The 18696-nt window shown below is 49.3% G+C and overlaps 2 protein-coding genes across 3 annotated transcripts in view; one reads left to right on the top strand and one right to left on the bottom strand.

Moving 5' to 3' along the window:
* LOC147015259 (guanine nucleotide-binding protein subunit alpha-11) overlaps positions 1-18696 on the top strand; it is a 664748-nt gene that overhangs the window by 169269 nt on the left and 476783 nt on the right. The window lies entirely within an intron of this gene.
* LOC147015267 (C2 calcium-dependent domain-containing protein 4C-like) lies at positions 637-2155 on the bottom strand. Its single transcript, XM_085849844.1, has one exon. It carries the CDS (start codon positions 2002-2004, stop codon positions 1048-1050), a length of 957 nt encoding a protein of 318 aa, XP_085705970.1. The 5' UTR covers positions 2005-2155; the 3' UTR covers positions 637-1047.

Below are 18696 nucleotides of genomic sequence, written 5' to 3'. Positions count from 1 at the left end.
CTCACTACACCCTCACCACTACATACAATCACTACACCCTCACCACGACATTCACTCACTACACCCTCACCACTACATACAATCACTACACCCTCACCACGACATACAATCACTACACCCTCACCACTACATACTCACTACACCCTCACCACCACATACACTCACCCTACCGTCACCACTATCTTCACTCGTTATGACCTTACCACTGAGTGGGGTCAGAGTTCATCACGTTAAAGTTTAAACGAACTTCCCTCGAATCGATGATGAACACATTTACATTCCTCCCCGATTCCCATCTATCGGTGTTTTGAACACAGCAGAGTCTTGGTCGATAATTGTTGGAATTAACCACAACAGAACGCTCCTTGGTAGTTAGCATAAGTTGTTGTCTGGTTATGACTCAATTCGTCGTTTCACAACCCAGCCCCCTCCCCCTCCCCCCTTCCCCCCACTCTCAGTTCCCCACTGGTTGTGTATTCTCACAGTTCGAGGCAATGACGCAAATTGATCGATATCGTCTCGTGGAAAAGGCCCGGGACATAAAATTCCAACCATTTCATGTTCATGAGGAAAGTCCAATGTAGTTTACGTTCACCCACACCCAGGGAACCCACAAACAGGTCAGGAGCGCGTGCGTGGATGCAAAGAACAAGTTTATTATATCATACGTACAAGCAAACACGTGCTGTGACAGTGAGGTACAGTACAGGGAGGTCCAAGCGTGTCATGCCAAGGCCGTGTGGCTATTCGTTGTCATTCTCCTTAACCCACCGGAGGGTAATCATCAATCATGACATACACACACCGATCATGACACGCGCGCAGCGCGGACTCCCAGTCCAACCCGGGGTCGCGTGAACATGAACACAGACGAGTGACGTCACAAACCGGCAGGAGAACAACGTGCGGGTAACAAGACTTGTGGACCACGCCGAACACTGCACGCACTAACTAAACCAGACACCGAGCTACGGATCTACGTGTGTTTTATAAGTTAGCGCAGTGGGTAGTTTTAACTCGGTTGACCCATCGGTGTTGTTCTCTGGATCACGGGATCACGTGGAACGGGGACAACCCCTGGTGGCTGACGCTGGCGGGCGACGCCAGGAGAGACAACAGACAAAGTTCGGCCTCCCCGAGCTTGGTGTCCCGTTTGATGGCCGCTCCTCCTTTGTTCACGACCTTCACCTGCAGGGACAGACGTCCCAGATCGGCGGACGAGATGTTCTCGAAGAAAAAGTCCTCGTTGAAAATGGGGTTGCGGGTGTTGCGCACGACGGCGCTTCGCTGCTTCTGCGCCTTCCCCGGAGCGAGGCACACGCTCACGCAGCAGCCGATGTGCCGGGGGTCCGTGCGGACCCCATAAGCGCCCTCGACGCTGATGAGCCTCAAGCGGAGGAAGCCGCACTCGGGTGAGTACAAGGCGGAGAGGCGCACCGTGCCGGCACGGCTCCGCTCGCCGCGGCTCAGGGGCACTTCGAGCGGGGTACCGGGACCCGGGGGCGTCGGGCGGGGCTCGGTGGTACAGGCTCCCACGAGGCGCCGCAGGACGCACGGACTCGCGTCTGCGGACGAGGACACGGAGCCGTCGTCCGCGGACAGAGACCCGCTGCTGGCGGTCGTGGCTCGCTCGAGCTGAGAGTGCGGGCTGCGCAGGAACGAGGCCCCCGACGAGGAGCGCGCCATTACGGGCGAGCCGAACGGAGACGACTCGGACGACGAAGGAGACTCGCTGTCGAGGTGTCTCACCGCCCGGCGGAGCGCCACGTGCAGCGGATCGGGCGCCGCGAGCGAGACCCGCGCGTCCTTGTTGCCGCTCGCCGTTGACCCGGGATCGTGCGCCGCGGGGGTCGCCGCGCCCCCGAGAGTGCGCGGGATAAAGAAGTCCGGGATGTTGCCGGGTGTCAGCACGTTCACAAAGGCGGACGGACGTTGGAGCCCAGGCGGTCGCTCGGAGGGCTGTGCGTGCGGACACGCTTGCTTGTTGCCGTGCAGTAACCACATGGCCCGCGCACTGGACCGGGAATCAAACCCGAAACGAGCGAGTCGAGTTCCGTGCCCACCTCGCTCGAGCACCCCGTCCTCCTCGCCAACGAAGACGATTTCTCACACGTGCATCACCATACCACACCCCGCCCCGCACCACCGCCCTCCTCCCCGCACCACCGCCCTCCTCCAACATGTATTCTCCTCCTCCGTTGGAATAAAGGAAACGTGACGTCACACCCTCCCGCCGCCCTCCAAACGACCGGTTGCTCATTCAGAGGAACATTTTGTCTCCTCGTTTCCGTGAAACAAAACTCGTTCCAGGTCTCTTCTCCACAATGGGTGTTCACTTCGACGACTCCTTGTGGCAGAAATAAAATTATCACGTGTCAGGTGTTCATTTGTGTGACGTCACTAAATGGAGCGTCTCAAAAGGGTCATTGGATGGCCGACCTTTACTTGGGGGTCTCCGACCACCTTTAGTGGTCAAAACGAGAGCCGTGCCATTCGTGTAACCAACCTCGTGGAATCGTCACCATGATCATCCGGAAGGATCATTATGACGTCAGAGGGTCCACTCAGTAATAAGGAGCAAGAAGTTCATGAGGACTGAAGGTTTCATCTCTGTGAATGTAAATCGTTCTCCAGGTAGATCAAGGTGTCGGCTCCAATGTCCCCCCCCCCCCAGGTTGACTGACGTACGGAACCCCGTCTGGCAATGCACAAACATCTCGGATTCCGCTGGGAATCGAACCCAGGAGCAGACGGACAACTCGCGGGGGAGGGGAATGCGTCCCAAACTGAGCTTTTTACCTGTCACCTGTGATAAAATCGAAAACAGTTCAACATGATTGTAATGTCGACCTTTTAAAATACCGAACAGCTCAGTCGAGTAAAGGAGACCTTCAAACGCCAAAGGAAGATGGCATTTTCCACTTGTAAATGACGTCATGATTGATGTTTTCTTCAAAGAAGCTTTTGGTTATTCCCCATCGACCTCTCCACCCCCCCCATACTCGATCCTTTTATTACCCTCCGTGTACATTTCATTCCCCTCCCCCCAGGTGAAATGTCACCCCCCCCATTTTATGTGCCCACCATGTGGACTTTCGCCCTTTTTCTTCTCCTCTGTTTCCAGTTTCGCCCCCCTTTTTCATGTGCAGTCGCCCCCTTTTGTTGTCTGTCCTTCTTGTGCACCACCACCCCCCTTTCTTGCCTTCTGGGTGCTACTCCCCTCCCCCATTTGTTAATATTCCACCATTTGAAGTCTCTCCCACGCCCCGCCCCTTTCCTTGTCCTCCATGTGGTTTCTCCCTCGCCCCGCCCCTTTCCTTGTCCTCCATGTGGTTTCTCCCACGCCCCGCCCCTTTCCTTGTCCTCCATGTGGTTTCTCCCTCGCCCCGCCCCTTTCCTTGTCCTCCATGTGGTTTCTTCCTCGCCCCACCCCTTTCCTTGTCCTCCATGTGGTTTCTCCCACGCCCCACCCCTTTCCTTGCCCTCCATGTGGTTTCTCCCACGCCCCGCCCCTTTCCTTGTCCTCCATGTGGTTTCTTCCTCGCCCCACCCCTTTCCTTGTCCTCCATGTGGTTTCTCCCACGCCCCGCCCCTTTCCTTGTCCTCCATGTGGTTTCTCCCTCGCCCCGCCCCTTTCCTTGTCCTCCATGTGGTTTCTTCCTCGCCCCACCCCTTTCCTTGTCCTCCATGTGGTTTCTCCCACGCCCCGCCCCTTTCCTTGTCCTCCATGTGGTTTCTCCCACGCTCCACCCCTTTCCTTGTCCTCCATGTGGTTTCTCCCACGCCCCGCCCCTTTCCTTGTCCTCCATGTGGTTTCTCCCTCGCCCCGCCCCTTTCCTTGTCCTCCATGTGGTTTCTCCCACGCCCCGCCCCTTTCCTTGTCCTCCATGTGGTTTCTCCCACGCCCCCCCCCTTTCCTTGTCCTCCATGTGGTTTCTCCCACGCCCCACCCCTTTCCTTGTCCTCCATGTGGTTTCTCCCACGCCCCGCCCCTTTCCTTGTCCTCCAAGTGGTTTCTCCCTCGCCCCGCCCCTTTTATCATCGTCCTCTGAAGGCCCCGCCCCCTGCACCTCCCCTCCTCCATGGCTGCTTTGATAAGTTGAGTGAAAGGAAACGTTCGACAGCACAGGTTCAGACGTGATTCCGTCACGTACATCTTCAGCACTTTTCGTACTCCGCACAATGGCAGCGCGTTCCATGCACTCTCTCCATTAATTCACAGCAAGGTTCGTACGTCTCTTCATAAGTCAGTACGTTTCGTACTCCACACACTGGCAGCGCGTTCCACGCACTGTCCATGAATTCACAGGACGTTTTGTTTCGTACGTTCTCTCTCAGATTCAAGGCATGCTCCGCACGATCTGTGTACGTTCACACGACTGTGTACGCTGCCTCCATCCCATTCGCAGCACGTTTTGCCCCTCGCTCACATTCGCAGCACGTAACAGCCATTATCCTTGAGCAGGTAATCTGGTTCCGTACACTCGCACAGTTCCAGTTCCAACACGGTTCGTGGGTTTCTTTCTTTGTCTGTCTGTCTGTCTCTCTCTCAGCCCTAGGTCGTTGAACAGAGAGGAAAGACGATCTTCGAAGACCCTTCGTGCACACCATGCAGTACTATTCTTCTCTCCGGTGCTCGGTTAATGAGCTTTCTCCGGTGCTTTCCTCTTCGGTATTACTGTCAGGCAGGACAAGTATGTGCTAAACAACTGTAAACTGAAGGTAAAATCACCTTCTCATCAGCGATACAAGCCTGATGTTGCTTACCGGTTAAGGTCGCTGGCGCAAGATCCTCGAGTCTTGAGTTTGAGCCCCTCTCTCCTGTTGAAATAACACCAGGTGGGTTGACTCAGCTTGTCATCCTTCCAAGATTGGCAAAATGAGGACCGGCTTACTGGTAACAGGGGTGTGTAACCTCGTGGAATCTTCACCATGATCATCCGGAAGGATCATCATGACGTCAGAGGGTCCACTCAGTAAGGAGCAAGAAAATTCAAGAGGACTGAAGGTTTCATCTCTGTGAATGTAAATCGTTCTCCAGGTCGATCAAGGTGTCGGCTCGAATGTCCCCACCCCCCCCCCAGGTTGACTGACGTAGGAACCCCATCTGGCAATGGCACATCAGCGGCACAACCGCACTTCCAGAAAAATGAAGCAACCAGCAGGCACAGGCTGCATACGAGGTCAGGTCAGGTATGGGAGCATGTGCCAGAACAGCGCGTCGCTGCGTCCACTTTCCGCCGGTACTCCAGGGGCCTCCGTCTGGCCATCCCCCAGGCAGATGCCAGGCCCATCCCCATCTCCTTGAGATGATGGTCAACCTGTTGCAACCATGAGGCACGTGGTCGACCCACTGGCCTCCTCCACTCATGAGACTCCCTCGCTGAGAGAATCTGGTGAGCAGGATCAGCGTCAGGAAAACGAGCCACATGTCCATACAGCCGCAGCTGACGCTCACGGACTATGCAGGTAACAAATCTCATCCGAGTCTCTCTCAGCAACCGCTCGTTGGACACAAAATCCGACCAGCGATAGCCAAGGATTCTCCGAAGAGACCTGGTACCAAAGGAATTAAGTCTCCGTCTCAGATCCTTGGTCAAAGTCCAAGTCTCGCACCCATAGAGCAAGACTGGAAGTACCAAGGACCTGAAGACTCGGACTTTCGTCCTCCCGCACAGGTACCGGCAGCGCCACACCCCATGATCCAGTGAATCCATGACTCCCCAGGCCCGACCCAGACGTCTATTGACCTCCGGCTCACAACCTGCGGAGACATGAATATCACTGCCAAGGTAAGTGAATCTATCCACGACCTCAACATCCTCACCACAAACAGACACAGACAGGACAGCAGCATCCAAGATGTCACCGAAAGCCTGGATCTTTGTTTTGACCCAAGAAATCCGTAATCCCAACGGCTCCGACTCCTCATTCAGCACCTCGAGGGCCCCCAAGAGGATGTCTAAAGTCTCCGCAAAGATGACTGCATCATCTGCAAAATCAAGGTCCGAGATCTTGACATTGCCAAACGATGCACCGCAGCTTGATCTCTCCGACATCCTCCCAAAAATCCAGTCCATACAAGTGCTGAAAAGTGTGGGGGCAAGTACACATCCCTGACGAACTCCAGTAACAACTGGAAATAAGTCAGAGGCGGTACCACCACACTTCACAGCACTCTCAGTACCAGAGTAGAGTTCAGACATCAGATCGATCAGTTTCGGTGGCACCCCACGAAGACCAAGAATCCTCCAGAGGACATCCCGATTCACTGAATCGAACGCTATACAGAGATCAACATAGGCTGCAAGCAGCCCCTGCCGAAACTCTCGTCTGCGTTCAGTGAGGACACGAAGAGCAAGGATACGGTCAATCGTTGACCTCTTTGGTGTAAAGCCTGACTGCTCTGGACGCTGGTGCTCAAGCAGATGGTGGCGAACCCTATCAAGAATTATCCGAGCAAAGACCTTGCCCGGCACTGAGAGCAGCGTCACCCCTCGGTAGTTGTTGCAGTCTTGGCGATCACCCTTCCCTTTCCAGAGAGGGACAACAAGGCCCCTCTTCCAGTCAGTTGGGATGATGCCTGTGTTCCAGGCAGAGCACAAAACTGCATGCAACGACGCGAGTGCAGCATTTCCACCAGCCTTGGAGAAGTTCAGCATGGATGCCACAGATCCCTGGAGCTTTGCCCCGCTTTCAACTGGTTCACCGCAGCCCGTGTTTCCACAAGCGATGGTGGACCACAGTTGATTCGAGGGTCAGCAACAGGGATTGTAACACCCTTGACGTCCAACTCGACAGCTGGGGATCAGCCTGGTACAACCGCTCAAAGTAACCGGCCCAGCGGGCCTTCACTTCAGACTCCTCTGTCAAGAGCCTACCACTCTCTGCTCGAACTGCAGTGCTCCGAGGGATGGGCTTGGATGAACGTAATGCGCGACCCCTGTAAGCTGGACGAGAATCACCTGTCCACAGGTGATGCTCTACCCCCTCACAGATTCCTCGCACATAGGCCTCCTTGTCCACCCTCAGTGCACGTACAGTTTTACGCCTCAGCTCCCTGAACAGCTCAGCTCTGCCATTCAGCCTGGCCCTGCGACTCTGGTCAATGGTATCCAGAGTCCCTTGAGAGACAAAATTCTTCTTGCCCTGCGGTGAACTCCAAGGCATCCACCGGCAACATCAAGGACGGTGGTCTTGAAGGTGCTCCACAACTCTTCAGGACCCCTAAAGCACCCAGACCCCCCAAGTGTCCACTCAGCCTGTTCGCAAACTCCTCAGCTACTCTCTCATCCCTGAGCTTGGCAACATCCAGCCTAGGCTGGGATGGTACCATTCTCCAGGATTTAAGGTGCAGCTTTAGAGTTGCTACAACAAGCCTGTGGTCAGTATGGGCTGAGGAACTGAGCACTCCGGTAGACCCTGCAGTTCTGGATCATCCTCCAACGACCGTCAATGAGGACATGGTCAATCTCCTTTGCCACACCGCCAGCGTTGGAATACCAAGTCCAGCAATGAGCTTGCGGGCGCTGAAAACCATGAACCAGCCACCCTAAGTCCATGACTTCTTGCAAAGTCAAGGAACTTAGTGCTATTCTGGTTCATAGTTCCTGACCCATGGGGACCAACACACACCTCATAACCGTCCCTATCAGTTCCAGTCGATGCATTGAAATCCCCCAAGACTAGAAGTGTATCTCGTCTGGGGCACTGATCAACCACAGACTCGAGTGTGGCGTAGAATGCATCCTTCACGGTAAGATCACTCGCCTCAGTCGGAGCATAAATAGAGACCAGGGAAATGACACCTAAGGAGTGACGAATCCTTAATCTCATAATACGCTCGTTGACCGGTGTTACCTCAATTATCATTGGGGTCAGCTTATTGGACACAGCTACAGCAACTCCTTGGGTATGGTAATCCATCAGAGCGGACCAGACCAATAGTAGGTGTAATCCACCCACCATTATCTCGCCGCAATCCGGTCTCCGAACCTCAGAGAGAGCTGCAATCCCGATGTCCAAACGCTTGAGCTCAGATGATAACAGAGACAGGTGATCATCCTCTCTTAGGGATAGGACATTCCAGGCACCCACCCGAAGGGACCGCCTCAGGTTAACCCAAGGAGACCGCCGTCTGGTGGACGACACCTCAGCACCACTCCGACACACTCTCCCGCAATCTGACCCAGGGATGTTACCCCCGTGGTTTCCCTCCTATCAAAGGTTGGGGGTCCCGGGCTTTGCCCCAATCCCATCATCCGGTGAGCTGCCCTGCGAAGGGAAGCTGCACAGGAGGTACCCCACGGGAGTGGGTTTTCAGATTTTTTTTGCGTTTTTGCGTTTTGCGGAATGAAGCGTTTTACGGTGGCTGGAGTGCAAATCCTGCCACCAACCTCCAAATAAGAAGTAACCCAACTGCAGGAGGACGTCCGCAGACACAGTTGGGCACTAGATATGGATGGCCGTTGGCTCACAAGGAGCTCCTCCGCCCTTTGACAGGTTTTGTTTTTAATCCTGCTGGGTGTCCATATCCAAACACCCCCCTCACCAGAAAACCTGGTGGGGGAGACGGTTTAGTCGCCGACAACCCGACCATGGAACAGGTTAGTACAGGTTTACATGGTACCTGTAGCAGGTCACAGATCGAACCTGACCTGACAAAAAAAAAAAACCTGCATACGAAGCAACATGAATTACATCTCATGCCACCAATAACCATTCCAAATTCAAACGGTAACAAGAAAAGGAGCAATCAGAGATTGCAAACCCTCGCCAGGACTTCTTTTGAGTGGTGTATTTTTATGGGTTTTAGGGTAACTCCAATATGGCTGCCAAACCATGTGACCTATGACATCATATGTGACCCTTTTGTTCCTCATGGATAGGCGGTCATGTGTAAAGTTTCGCCTTGATCGGTTCAGCCACTTCAGAGAAGATTTTTGAAGGTTTTTATTTTTAAAACAATATGGCTGCCGATTCACGTGACCGATAACGTCATTAAATTTTTTTCTGTGGACCATTTTATCCTGAGATGACTTTCAAAAAATAAAAAAACTACTGATTGGATGTGGCATTGCACATATGCAATTATGACGTCATAACCAGGGCACCTATGGTGTCATTAAAAAAAAAAATCACTCATTCCCCATGAGGAGTACTTGCTATGTGCGGTTTCAATTTTTTTCCTTGGTGCGGTTTCAGAGATAGAGGTCCAAAGTTTTCCCAATATGGCTGCCATGCAAAGTGACCTATGACGTCATAATTATGATTAAAACATTCCACATGAGTAGTCCCACCAATAGTGAAAATTTAGTCTCAATCCGACAAGCAGTTGCAGAGAAAAACACAAAAGTTCTGTGCGGACAAACAAACAAACAAACAAACGGACTCAAATGGACAGACAAACAAACAAACGAGAAGAAGACGACATGCAGGGCACGACACTTGCAAAATCCATAAAACAAATTTGACCTCAAAAATAATTGGCTGGTTGAATTAAATGACCAAATATAAATCCTCTTCAAATTTCAAGTCAATCGGATGAAAATTGACGATTTTAGAAATCTCGCCCAAGTTGTTGACCTCAAGCCTATGTTGACCTTTTGACCTCAAAAACAATAGGCTTCTTTCTTATGACAAACTCTCCCATGTGGTGAAGTTTTGTGAAGATCGGTTTTAAATTGTGACCTGTAGATGACAAACAAACAGACAGACAGACAGACAGACAGAATAACCAAATCAATTAACCAATATCCTGGAGAAATCTTTGATTTTACAAGTAACAAACGGACCCAAAAGCAATATACTCTCCAAATCCTTTGGCAAGGGCAGAAAACATTATTGAAATGGGATACACTGCCTTCCAGCCAATAAAATCGGATGGGATACTGCACTGTACTCAAACCTGCAGCTCTGTAGGTCTTTCTCATAAGATGGTGTCATGTATCCTATTTAATTATTTTGTATTATCGTTTGAATTTGGTAATTTGCAGACACTTTGTTCGGAATGAAAACAATCCGAATCGAATCAAATCCTTCCATTTAAAACAGTCGAAACGACTGATACACATCACCAAGAAGTAGAAGAGGGAATTGAAAAGCACGGATCGATTGATTCGTGGTGACGACAATATGGTCCACGTGATCATAAGTGACGTGGGACTGCATCCAGAAACCTGGAGTACGTCGACGTGGCCTTCGGTGAGGGAAAGCTCATGACGTCACAAAGCCAATCGACAAGACACTCGAGTGATAGCTTACATGCCGACCACAGGTCGTGCGTCAATCCTTGCGAGTGGAGTGGAAGTGAAACATTACGTTTTTAATATTGATTTAACTTTCCATCAAATACGGGTTTTGATTACATTGAAACGGGTGTGCGGGTCTTCAGAAACAACCAGAGTTGGTGTCAAAGCCACCCAATGCTCGCCTGTTTATACATTAATCGTTTTTAAAAGACTCGTCTAATAATTAATATTTTTTATAAAGCATTGCAGTGAAGTCTGATCCAAATAATTTTAAAGCAATATATGTATTTGTATATTGTAATCAGTAACAAGAGCGCAAGTGAGCACAATATACGCCCGAACAAGAAGGTATATACAGAATTGTGCTACTACATGGAAAACAGCATGCTGGTTGCCATGGCAACCACTTTAGATGACGAACGTATGTCGCGACACACCGTCTCCACAGTCTGTATCGATGTACCAAATATGAAACGTGAAAGTTGAAAACTTTGGGAGTTAGAGTGCGGACAGGAATGGATGGAAAACAGCATCCTGGTTGCCATGGCAACCACTTTAGATGACGAACGTATGTCACGACACCGTCTCCACAGTCTGTACCTATGTACCAAATATGAAACGTGAAAGTTGAAAACTTTGAGAGTTAGAGTGCGGACAGGAACGGATGGACGGACAGACAGACAGACAGACGGAAGGACGAATGGACGACAGGTATTACATTATACGCCCCGATATATATATATATATATATATATATATATATATATATATATATATATATATATATATGTATATATATATATATATATATATGTATATATATATATATATATATATATATATATATATATATATATATATATATATATATATATATATATATATATATATATATAATATATATATATATATATATATATATATAATATATGTCAGGCGTATAAAAAATAGTGTGGTCGATAAAAACATTAGAAAGGAAAAAATAACTTGCACCAAAAACTTTAACATTTTCACGCTGACGCTGACGCTGACGCTCACGCCGGGGGTATCACTATAGCTCTCTGTTCTTCGAACAGGCGAGCTAAAAACGGGTCAAACCCGTAAAATCCAGGTCGCTTGTCATCCATGCAACCTCTTGTAGTTTACTTGACATTTCACTCCAAACTCATGACACATACATCATCCATTTATATTCAATGTATTTCAATATCCCATGGAATTCACACCCGGCAGGGTCCATATCTTTAAGGTCTTTAATATTAAATCATTTATTATAATAAAACTGGAAAGACACTCGGTAGAGCGCACACCTTAGCCTGGTGGAAAGACACCACCAGGCTGAACAGTTTTCGTTGTGTATCCGCTGATTGGCTGGATCTGGATCCGGATCTTCACCAAAATCGAATCAGATTGGTCTTGTCACTCACCCAAACTGTCCGCCAAGTTTCGTCCGAATCCGGCCATAACTTTTTGAGATTTCCTGTTGACAGACAGGCAGACAGACAGACAGGAGTGAAAACATCACCTCCGTTCCACTTATCGCCTTTGGTGATCGAGGCAACCAGAAAGTCCATTTCCAATGAAACCGTACGCCACGATACAGCGCCCCCTGCTGGCACGGAACAATAAGTCGCCCCAATCCTGGACAGGTCACTACTTGGACAGTATACCAGCATGCTGGCACTCATTTTGCCGACCTCGGAAGGATGACAGGCCGGTTAACCCCACCTGGTATTAATTCAACAGCTGAGCGGGATTTGAATTCAGGACCCTAGGATCCAAAGCACACCACCCTAACCATTAAGCCAACACCAGGTATATAGGTGGATGGGATTCTCCCATTACCTGTCCGATAGACCAATACCATTGAATTATCCCGAATCCTACCAATACATGAACAACCTAATGTTACCAAATGGGGTCTTTTCGGACCCCAACTCAACACCACTCAATTTCACTAAATCTGCCAAGGCTTCGCATCAATGACTAAACATGATGTTTAATTGATAAAGTCAACGCAAATCATAAAATGAATCTAAAATCTAAAATTAACAAATACAACTGGGGTCTTTTTGGACCCCAGAAAGGATTTGCTTGTAACTCTGTGCAGCAAGGTGGGATCTTAAAACATCATATATGTTTATTACCGGCACATATAGGTAAACGAACTAATAAAACATCAAATACATTGTTAAAGTAATATAGAAATAACACATCAAAATATCTGCCTGGGGTCCAAAAAAGACCCCTTTTTGTGGATGAGGGTGAAATTCATGGCTCTTGTCTCTCAATGAGTGAGGAGTCAGTATTGATAAACAGACCCGTAAATTAATAGGAGATAGAGAGAGAGCGAGAGTGAAAGCAAGAAACAGCAACAGCAAGGTTGAAAGACAAAACAGACGGAGACGGACAACAAGGGATGTGGGCGAGAATGAGGGGGTACGGGGTGGACAAGATGGACTTGATACAGCACAATGTAAATCACTAAAAAGTAAGCAGGCTCTCAGGTCTAGATAAGTACCACAAGTAATTATCATTTACTGACTGGATTCTAAAAATGCACAAAAATCCTTCTAAGCTGAGGTTCGTCATCACAGGTGCGGATACAGTTTGAAACCATTGTCAGGTGTGTCAAACAAACATCAGCATGTTAAACGTTTTGGAGCAATGAAACTCGTTTACAAATGCTGACAGAACGAGAGTTCATAAAACACGATACCCCACGCGGTGTTCAAGTATATACTTCGATTTTAATAAAATAATGATTTTAAAGAACCATTTAAAAATGCGGATGCTTAGCACTACTGAAGCAGTCTTATATATATCACTCTTAAACACTAATACGAAGACGATGGGTCACATTTTTGGAGATTGAGACTTTATTGATCGCCACAGAATTCAGCGTCAAAGGCTGACAGGAAGGCCAACAGAGGTACGCACACTCATCTCAAAGCCGTCCAGCTGGGTTAGATTCCTGACCCAGCTAAAAACTGTCAGCCTGGTGTTTTACAGGCAAGGTGGTTCATCAATGTTTGTGCCATCCCTCAAATGGCCGTTAAACTGGGCGCCCCGTATGCCAGCCTTTGTTGGTGGACGTTAAAGATCCCATGTTGTCCTTTGCGAAGAGTAGGCGAGCTATCGCCGGCACCATAGCTAAATTCCAAACTCCTGCCCGAACTACTCAAACGGAAGGCCTGGCCAGCGGGTTCGTGAAGACTCGGGCTAAGCTTCCCCCGGCCGACCCCACATGAAAAGGTGGGTTAATAATTGCCGTTAGAGAAGAAGATAGAATGCAGTGTCAATCGGCATCATACATAGCCATAGCAGCGGCCTCTTCTGCACCCCGATACTGCACCCTCTCACATGCCATGCCCACTTCTCAGGTTCTGCGCTTGTCTGCTCCGATGACACACACCACCCGATAGAACATGTCCAAGCAGTGTAAAACTGGAGGTTCTTGGAAGTATTATGAAGGCGATTTCTGTTCTAGTTTTCAAGTATACAGTGTAATTAAATTTAAATAATGGTTTAAAGGCGTATAGATTAATAAATTCTGTGTCTTACCACCATTTTACGCAGTGTCTATTACATCACCCATTCCAACATGTTACATTAGTTATTCATGCCAGTTGTTTGTGTCCTTTATGACATCCTTAACAACAGCTCGTTACATGTTTGGAATGATTTTCAATTTAGTTTGACTGCCAGACAGGCAGAGTGAAAAAAAATAAATTCTCACTCCTCTGCGCACGTGTGATCGGGATGAATTCTGAGCCAAAGTACGGTAAAACGAGAAACTTGTCTTCCTATTAATGTTCCGATTTGTGTTCAAAATATAACAATCGATTTCAATAAGTTGTTGCCCGATCACAAGCTGATCACAACCTGGTAAAACAAACAGACAGATGGCCGGACATGAACCAATTGCTTAACCCCACTTTTTGGTTCGGATGCGCTGCGTAATTACCATAAAAGGGGAGGTTTTATTGTGGAATTAAAAAACTTCTGGATCATTGATAACTCGAAACATGAACAACGGGGCTAAAGCTAAATGTGAATCAACTTGAAATTTTCCACATTATATACACGAACATTCCACATGACAAACTGTGGCTGAATTGGACAGAGCGATAGATAAAGCTTTCACAAGATGGAGTAAAGAGTACGTTACAGTCTAACAGTAAAAAGCAAACTTGTCTTTATAGGAAAGTCCATCGTCATGTCATGTTGCTAAACAACACCAAAATTTTTTTAAAGAAAGTATTCAATTTCTCTTGAACAATGGCTACCTTTTAAAATGTTTACATGATTTAAGGCTCATAGTGGAGTTGCCACACACATACAGACAAACATACGCAACACAGCACAGGATTGTTCAGCCAACAATCAGCCACTGAGCTTGGGGGAAGTATCATCACTTCCTGGGATACACCTGGTACCAGTGACATCACAACAATGGCAGGGCATTTCCTTATGAGGTATTTCCTCCTCACCATGGATTGTAACCTATGGGGATTGTCCACACTCTTAACATATTAAATGGTCAACAACAAGCAAGGTTGCAGCATGTACCATTTTTTTAAGTCTTTGGTATGACTCAACCAGGGTTTGAACCCCCAACCTCGCAGACTCAGAGCAGACATTCCAACCATTACGCCACCAAGTCTGGTGCACTACTTTATATTTGGCAAAATAACACTCAGGCAGATAGTGGGGATACCTGTCGGTTCGGATCCAGCTCCTTTCTTTGAAATTTGTTCCTGTACATTTACGTGTTCGATTGGGTTTAGACCATGAGCAAGAATAAATTAACATCTATGATCTGTGACAAAGTGCAGAAACATCTTTGGATTCATTGATGATTTTCTCACAATTAATAACGGGTTTACATTTCATCAGTTTCATGATGATATCTATCCAAAAAAAAGGCTCGAGTTAAAAAAGGACAATTAATCTCACATTTCAGTCTTTTTTTTAGAAACACAAACCGATATCAATAGTTTGGCCGAGGTCGAGCGGAGTGATGTCGAGACCGTTTATTCAGGTCAGGTATGGGAGCATGTGCCAGAACAGCGCGTCGCTGCGTCCACTTTCCGCCTGTACTCCAGGGGCCTCCGTCTGGCCATCCCCCAGGCAGATGCCAGGCCCATCCCCATGTCCTTGAGATGATGGTCAACCTGCTGCAACCATGAGGCATGTGGTCGGCCCACTGGCCTCCACTCATGAGACTCCCTCGCTGAGAGAATCTGGTGAGCAGGATCAGTGTCAGGAAAACGAGCCACATGTCCATACAGCCGCAACTGACGCTCACGGATTATGCAGGTAACAAATCTCATCCGAGTCTCTCTCAGCAACCGCTCGTTGGACACAAAAACTGACCAGCGATAGCCAAGGATTCTCCGAAGAGCTCTGGTACCAAAGGAATTAAGTCTCCATCTCAGATCCTTGGTCAGAGTCCAAGTCTCGCACCCATAGAGCAAGACTGGAAGTACCAAGGACCTGAAGACTCGGACTTTCGTCCTCCCGTACAGGTACCGGCAGCGCCACACCCCATGATCCAGTGAATCCATGACTCCCCAGGCCCAACCCAGACGTCTATTGACCTCTGACTCGCAGCCAGCAGAGACATGAATATCACTGCCAAGGTAAGTGAATCTCTCCACGACCTCAACATCCTCACCACAAACAGACACAGACAGGACAGCAGCATCCAAGATGTCACCGAAAGCCTGGATCTTAGTTTTGACCCAAGAAACCCGTAATCCCAACAGCTCCGACTCCTCATTCAGCACCTCGAGGGCCCCCAAGAGGATGTCTAAAGTCTCCGCAAAGATGACTGCATCATCTGCAAAATCAAGGTCCGAGATCTTGACATTGCCAAACGATGCACCGCAACTTGATCTCTCCGACATCCTCCCTAAAATCCAGTCCATACAAGTGCTGAAAAGTGTGGGGGCAAGTACACATCCCTGACGAACTCCAGTAACAACTGGAAATAAGTCAGAGATGGTACCACCACACTTCACAGCACTCTCAGTACCAGAGTAGAGTTCAGACATCAGATCGATCAGTTTTGGTGGCACCCCACGAAGACCAAGAATCCTCCAGAGGACATCCCGATTCACTGAATCGAACGCTTTACAGAGATCAACATAGGCTGCAAGCAGCCCCTGCCGAAACTCTCGACTGCATTCGATGAGGACACGAAGTGCAAGGATACGGTCAATTGTTGACCTCTTTGGTGTAAAGCCTGACTGCTCTGGACGCTGGTGCTCAAGCAGATGGTGGCGAACCCTATCAAGAATTATCCGAGCAAAGACCTTGCCCGGCACTGAGAGCAGCGTCACCCCTCGGTAGTTGTTGCAGTCTTGGCGATCTCCCTTCCCTTTCCAGAGAGGGACAACAAGGCCCCTCTTCCAGTCAGTTGGGATGATGCCTGTGTTCCAGGCAGAGCACAAAACTGCATGCAACGACACGAGTGCAGCATTTCCACCAGCCTTGAGAAGTTCAGCATGGATGCCACAGATCCCTGGAGCTTTGCCCCGTTTCAACTGGTTCACCGCAGCCCGTGTTTCCACAAGCGAAGGTGGACCACAGTTGATTCGAGGGTCAGCAACAGGGATTGTAACACCCTTGACGTCCAACTCGACAGCTGGGGGATCAGCCTGGTACAACCGCTCAAAGTAACCGGCCCAGCGGGCCTTCACTTCAGACTCCTCTGTCAAGAGCCTACCACTCTCTGCTCGAACTGCAGTGCTCCGAGGGATGGGCTTGGATGAACGTAATGCGCGAATTCCCCTGTAAGCGGGACGAGAATCACCTGTCCACAGGTGATGCTCTACCCCTCACAGATTCCTCGCACATAGGCCTCCTTGTCCACCCTCAGTGCACGTACAGTTTTACGCCTCAGCTCCCTGAACAGCTCAGCTCTGCCATTCAGCCTGGCCCTGCGACTCTGGTCAATGGTATCCAGTGTCCCTTGAGAGACAAAATTCTTCTTTGCCCTGCGGTGAGCTCCAAGGCATCCACCGGTAACATCAAGGACGGTGGTCTTGAAGGCGCTCCACAACTCTTCAGGAACCCCCAAAGCACCCAGACCCCCCAAGTGTCCACTCAGCCTGTTCGCAAGCTCCTCAGCTACTCTCTCATCCCTGAGCTTGGCAACATCCAGCCTAGGCTGGGATGGTACCATTCTCCAGGATTTAAGGTGCAGCTTTAGAGTTGCTACAACAAGCCTGTGGTCAGTATTGAGGAACTGAGCACTCCGGTAGACCCTGCAGTTCTGGATCATCCTCCAACGACCGTCAATGAGGACATGGTCAATCTCCTTTGCCACACCGCCAGCGTTGGAATACCAAGTCCAGCGATGAGCTTGCGGGCGCTGAAACCATGAACCAGCCACCCTAAGTCCATGACTTCTTGCAAAGTCAAGGAACTTAGTGCTATTCTGGTTCATAGTTCCTGACCCATGGGGACCAACACACACCTCATAACCATCCCTATCAGTTCCAGTCGATGCATTGAAATCCCCCAAGACTAGAAGTGTATCTCGTCTGGGGCACTGATCAACCACAGACTCGAGTGTGGCATAGAATGTGTCCTTCACGGTGAGATCACTCGCCTCAGTCGGAGCATAAACAGAGACCAGGGAAATGACACCTAAGGAGTGACGAATCCTTAATCTCATAATACGCTCGTTGACCGGTGTTACCTCAATTATCATTGGGGTCAGGTTATTGGACATAGCTACAGCAACTCCTTGGGTATGGTAACCATCAGAGCGACCAGACCAATAGTAGGTGTAACCACCCACCATTATCTCGCCGCAATCCGGTCTCCGAACCTCAGAGAGAGCTGCAATCCCGATGTCCAAACGCTTGAGCTCAGATGATAACAGCGACAGGTGATCATCCTCTCTTAGGGATAGGACATTCCAGGCACCCACCCGAAGGGACCGCCTCAGGTTAACCCAAGGAGACCGCCGTCTGGTGGACGACACCTCAGCACCACACTCTCCCGCAATCTGACCCAGGGATGTTAGCCCGTGGTTTCCCTCCTATCATCAAAGATTGGGGGTCCCGAAGGCTTTGCCCCAATCCCGTCATCCGGTGAGCTGCCCTGCGAAGGGAAGCTGCACAGGAGGTACTCCCACGGAGTGGGTTTTCAGATTTTTTTGCGTTTTGCGGAATGAAGGGTTTTACGGTGGCCGGAGTGCAAATCCTGCCACCAACCTCCTGATAAAAAGTAACCCAACTGCAGGAGGACGTCCGCAGACACAGTTGGGCACTAGATATGGATGGCCGTTGGCTCACAAGGAGCTCCTCCGCCCTTTGACAGGTTTTGTTTTTAATCCTGCTGGGTGTCCATATCCAAACACCCCCTCACCAGAAAACCTGGTGGGGGAGACGGTTTAGTCGCCGACAACCCGACCATGGAACAGGTTAGT

This window comes from Eptatretus burgeri, chromosome 12 (assembly GCF_056783735.1).
Source record: "Eptatretus burgeri isolate ZD-2024b chromosome 12, Ebu_testis_v1, whole genome shotgun sequence".
Classification (NCBI taxonomy): domain Eukaryota; kingdom Metazoa; phylum Chordata; class Myxini; order Myxiniformes; family Myxinidae; genus Eptatretus; species Eptatretus burgeri.
The sequence above is the reverse complement of the archived record's forward strand: the minus strand, read 5'-3'. Positions and strand labels throughout refer to the sequence as shown.

Bases quoted from the DNA above. Each gene is read 5' to 3' on its own strand.
- LOC147015267 (XM_085849844.1), bottom strand. From the start codon at position 2,004: ATGTGGTTACTGCACGGCAACAAGCAAGCGTGTCCGCACGCACAGCCC.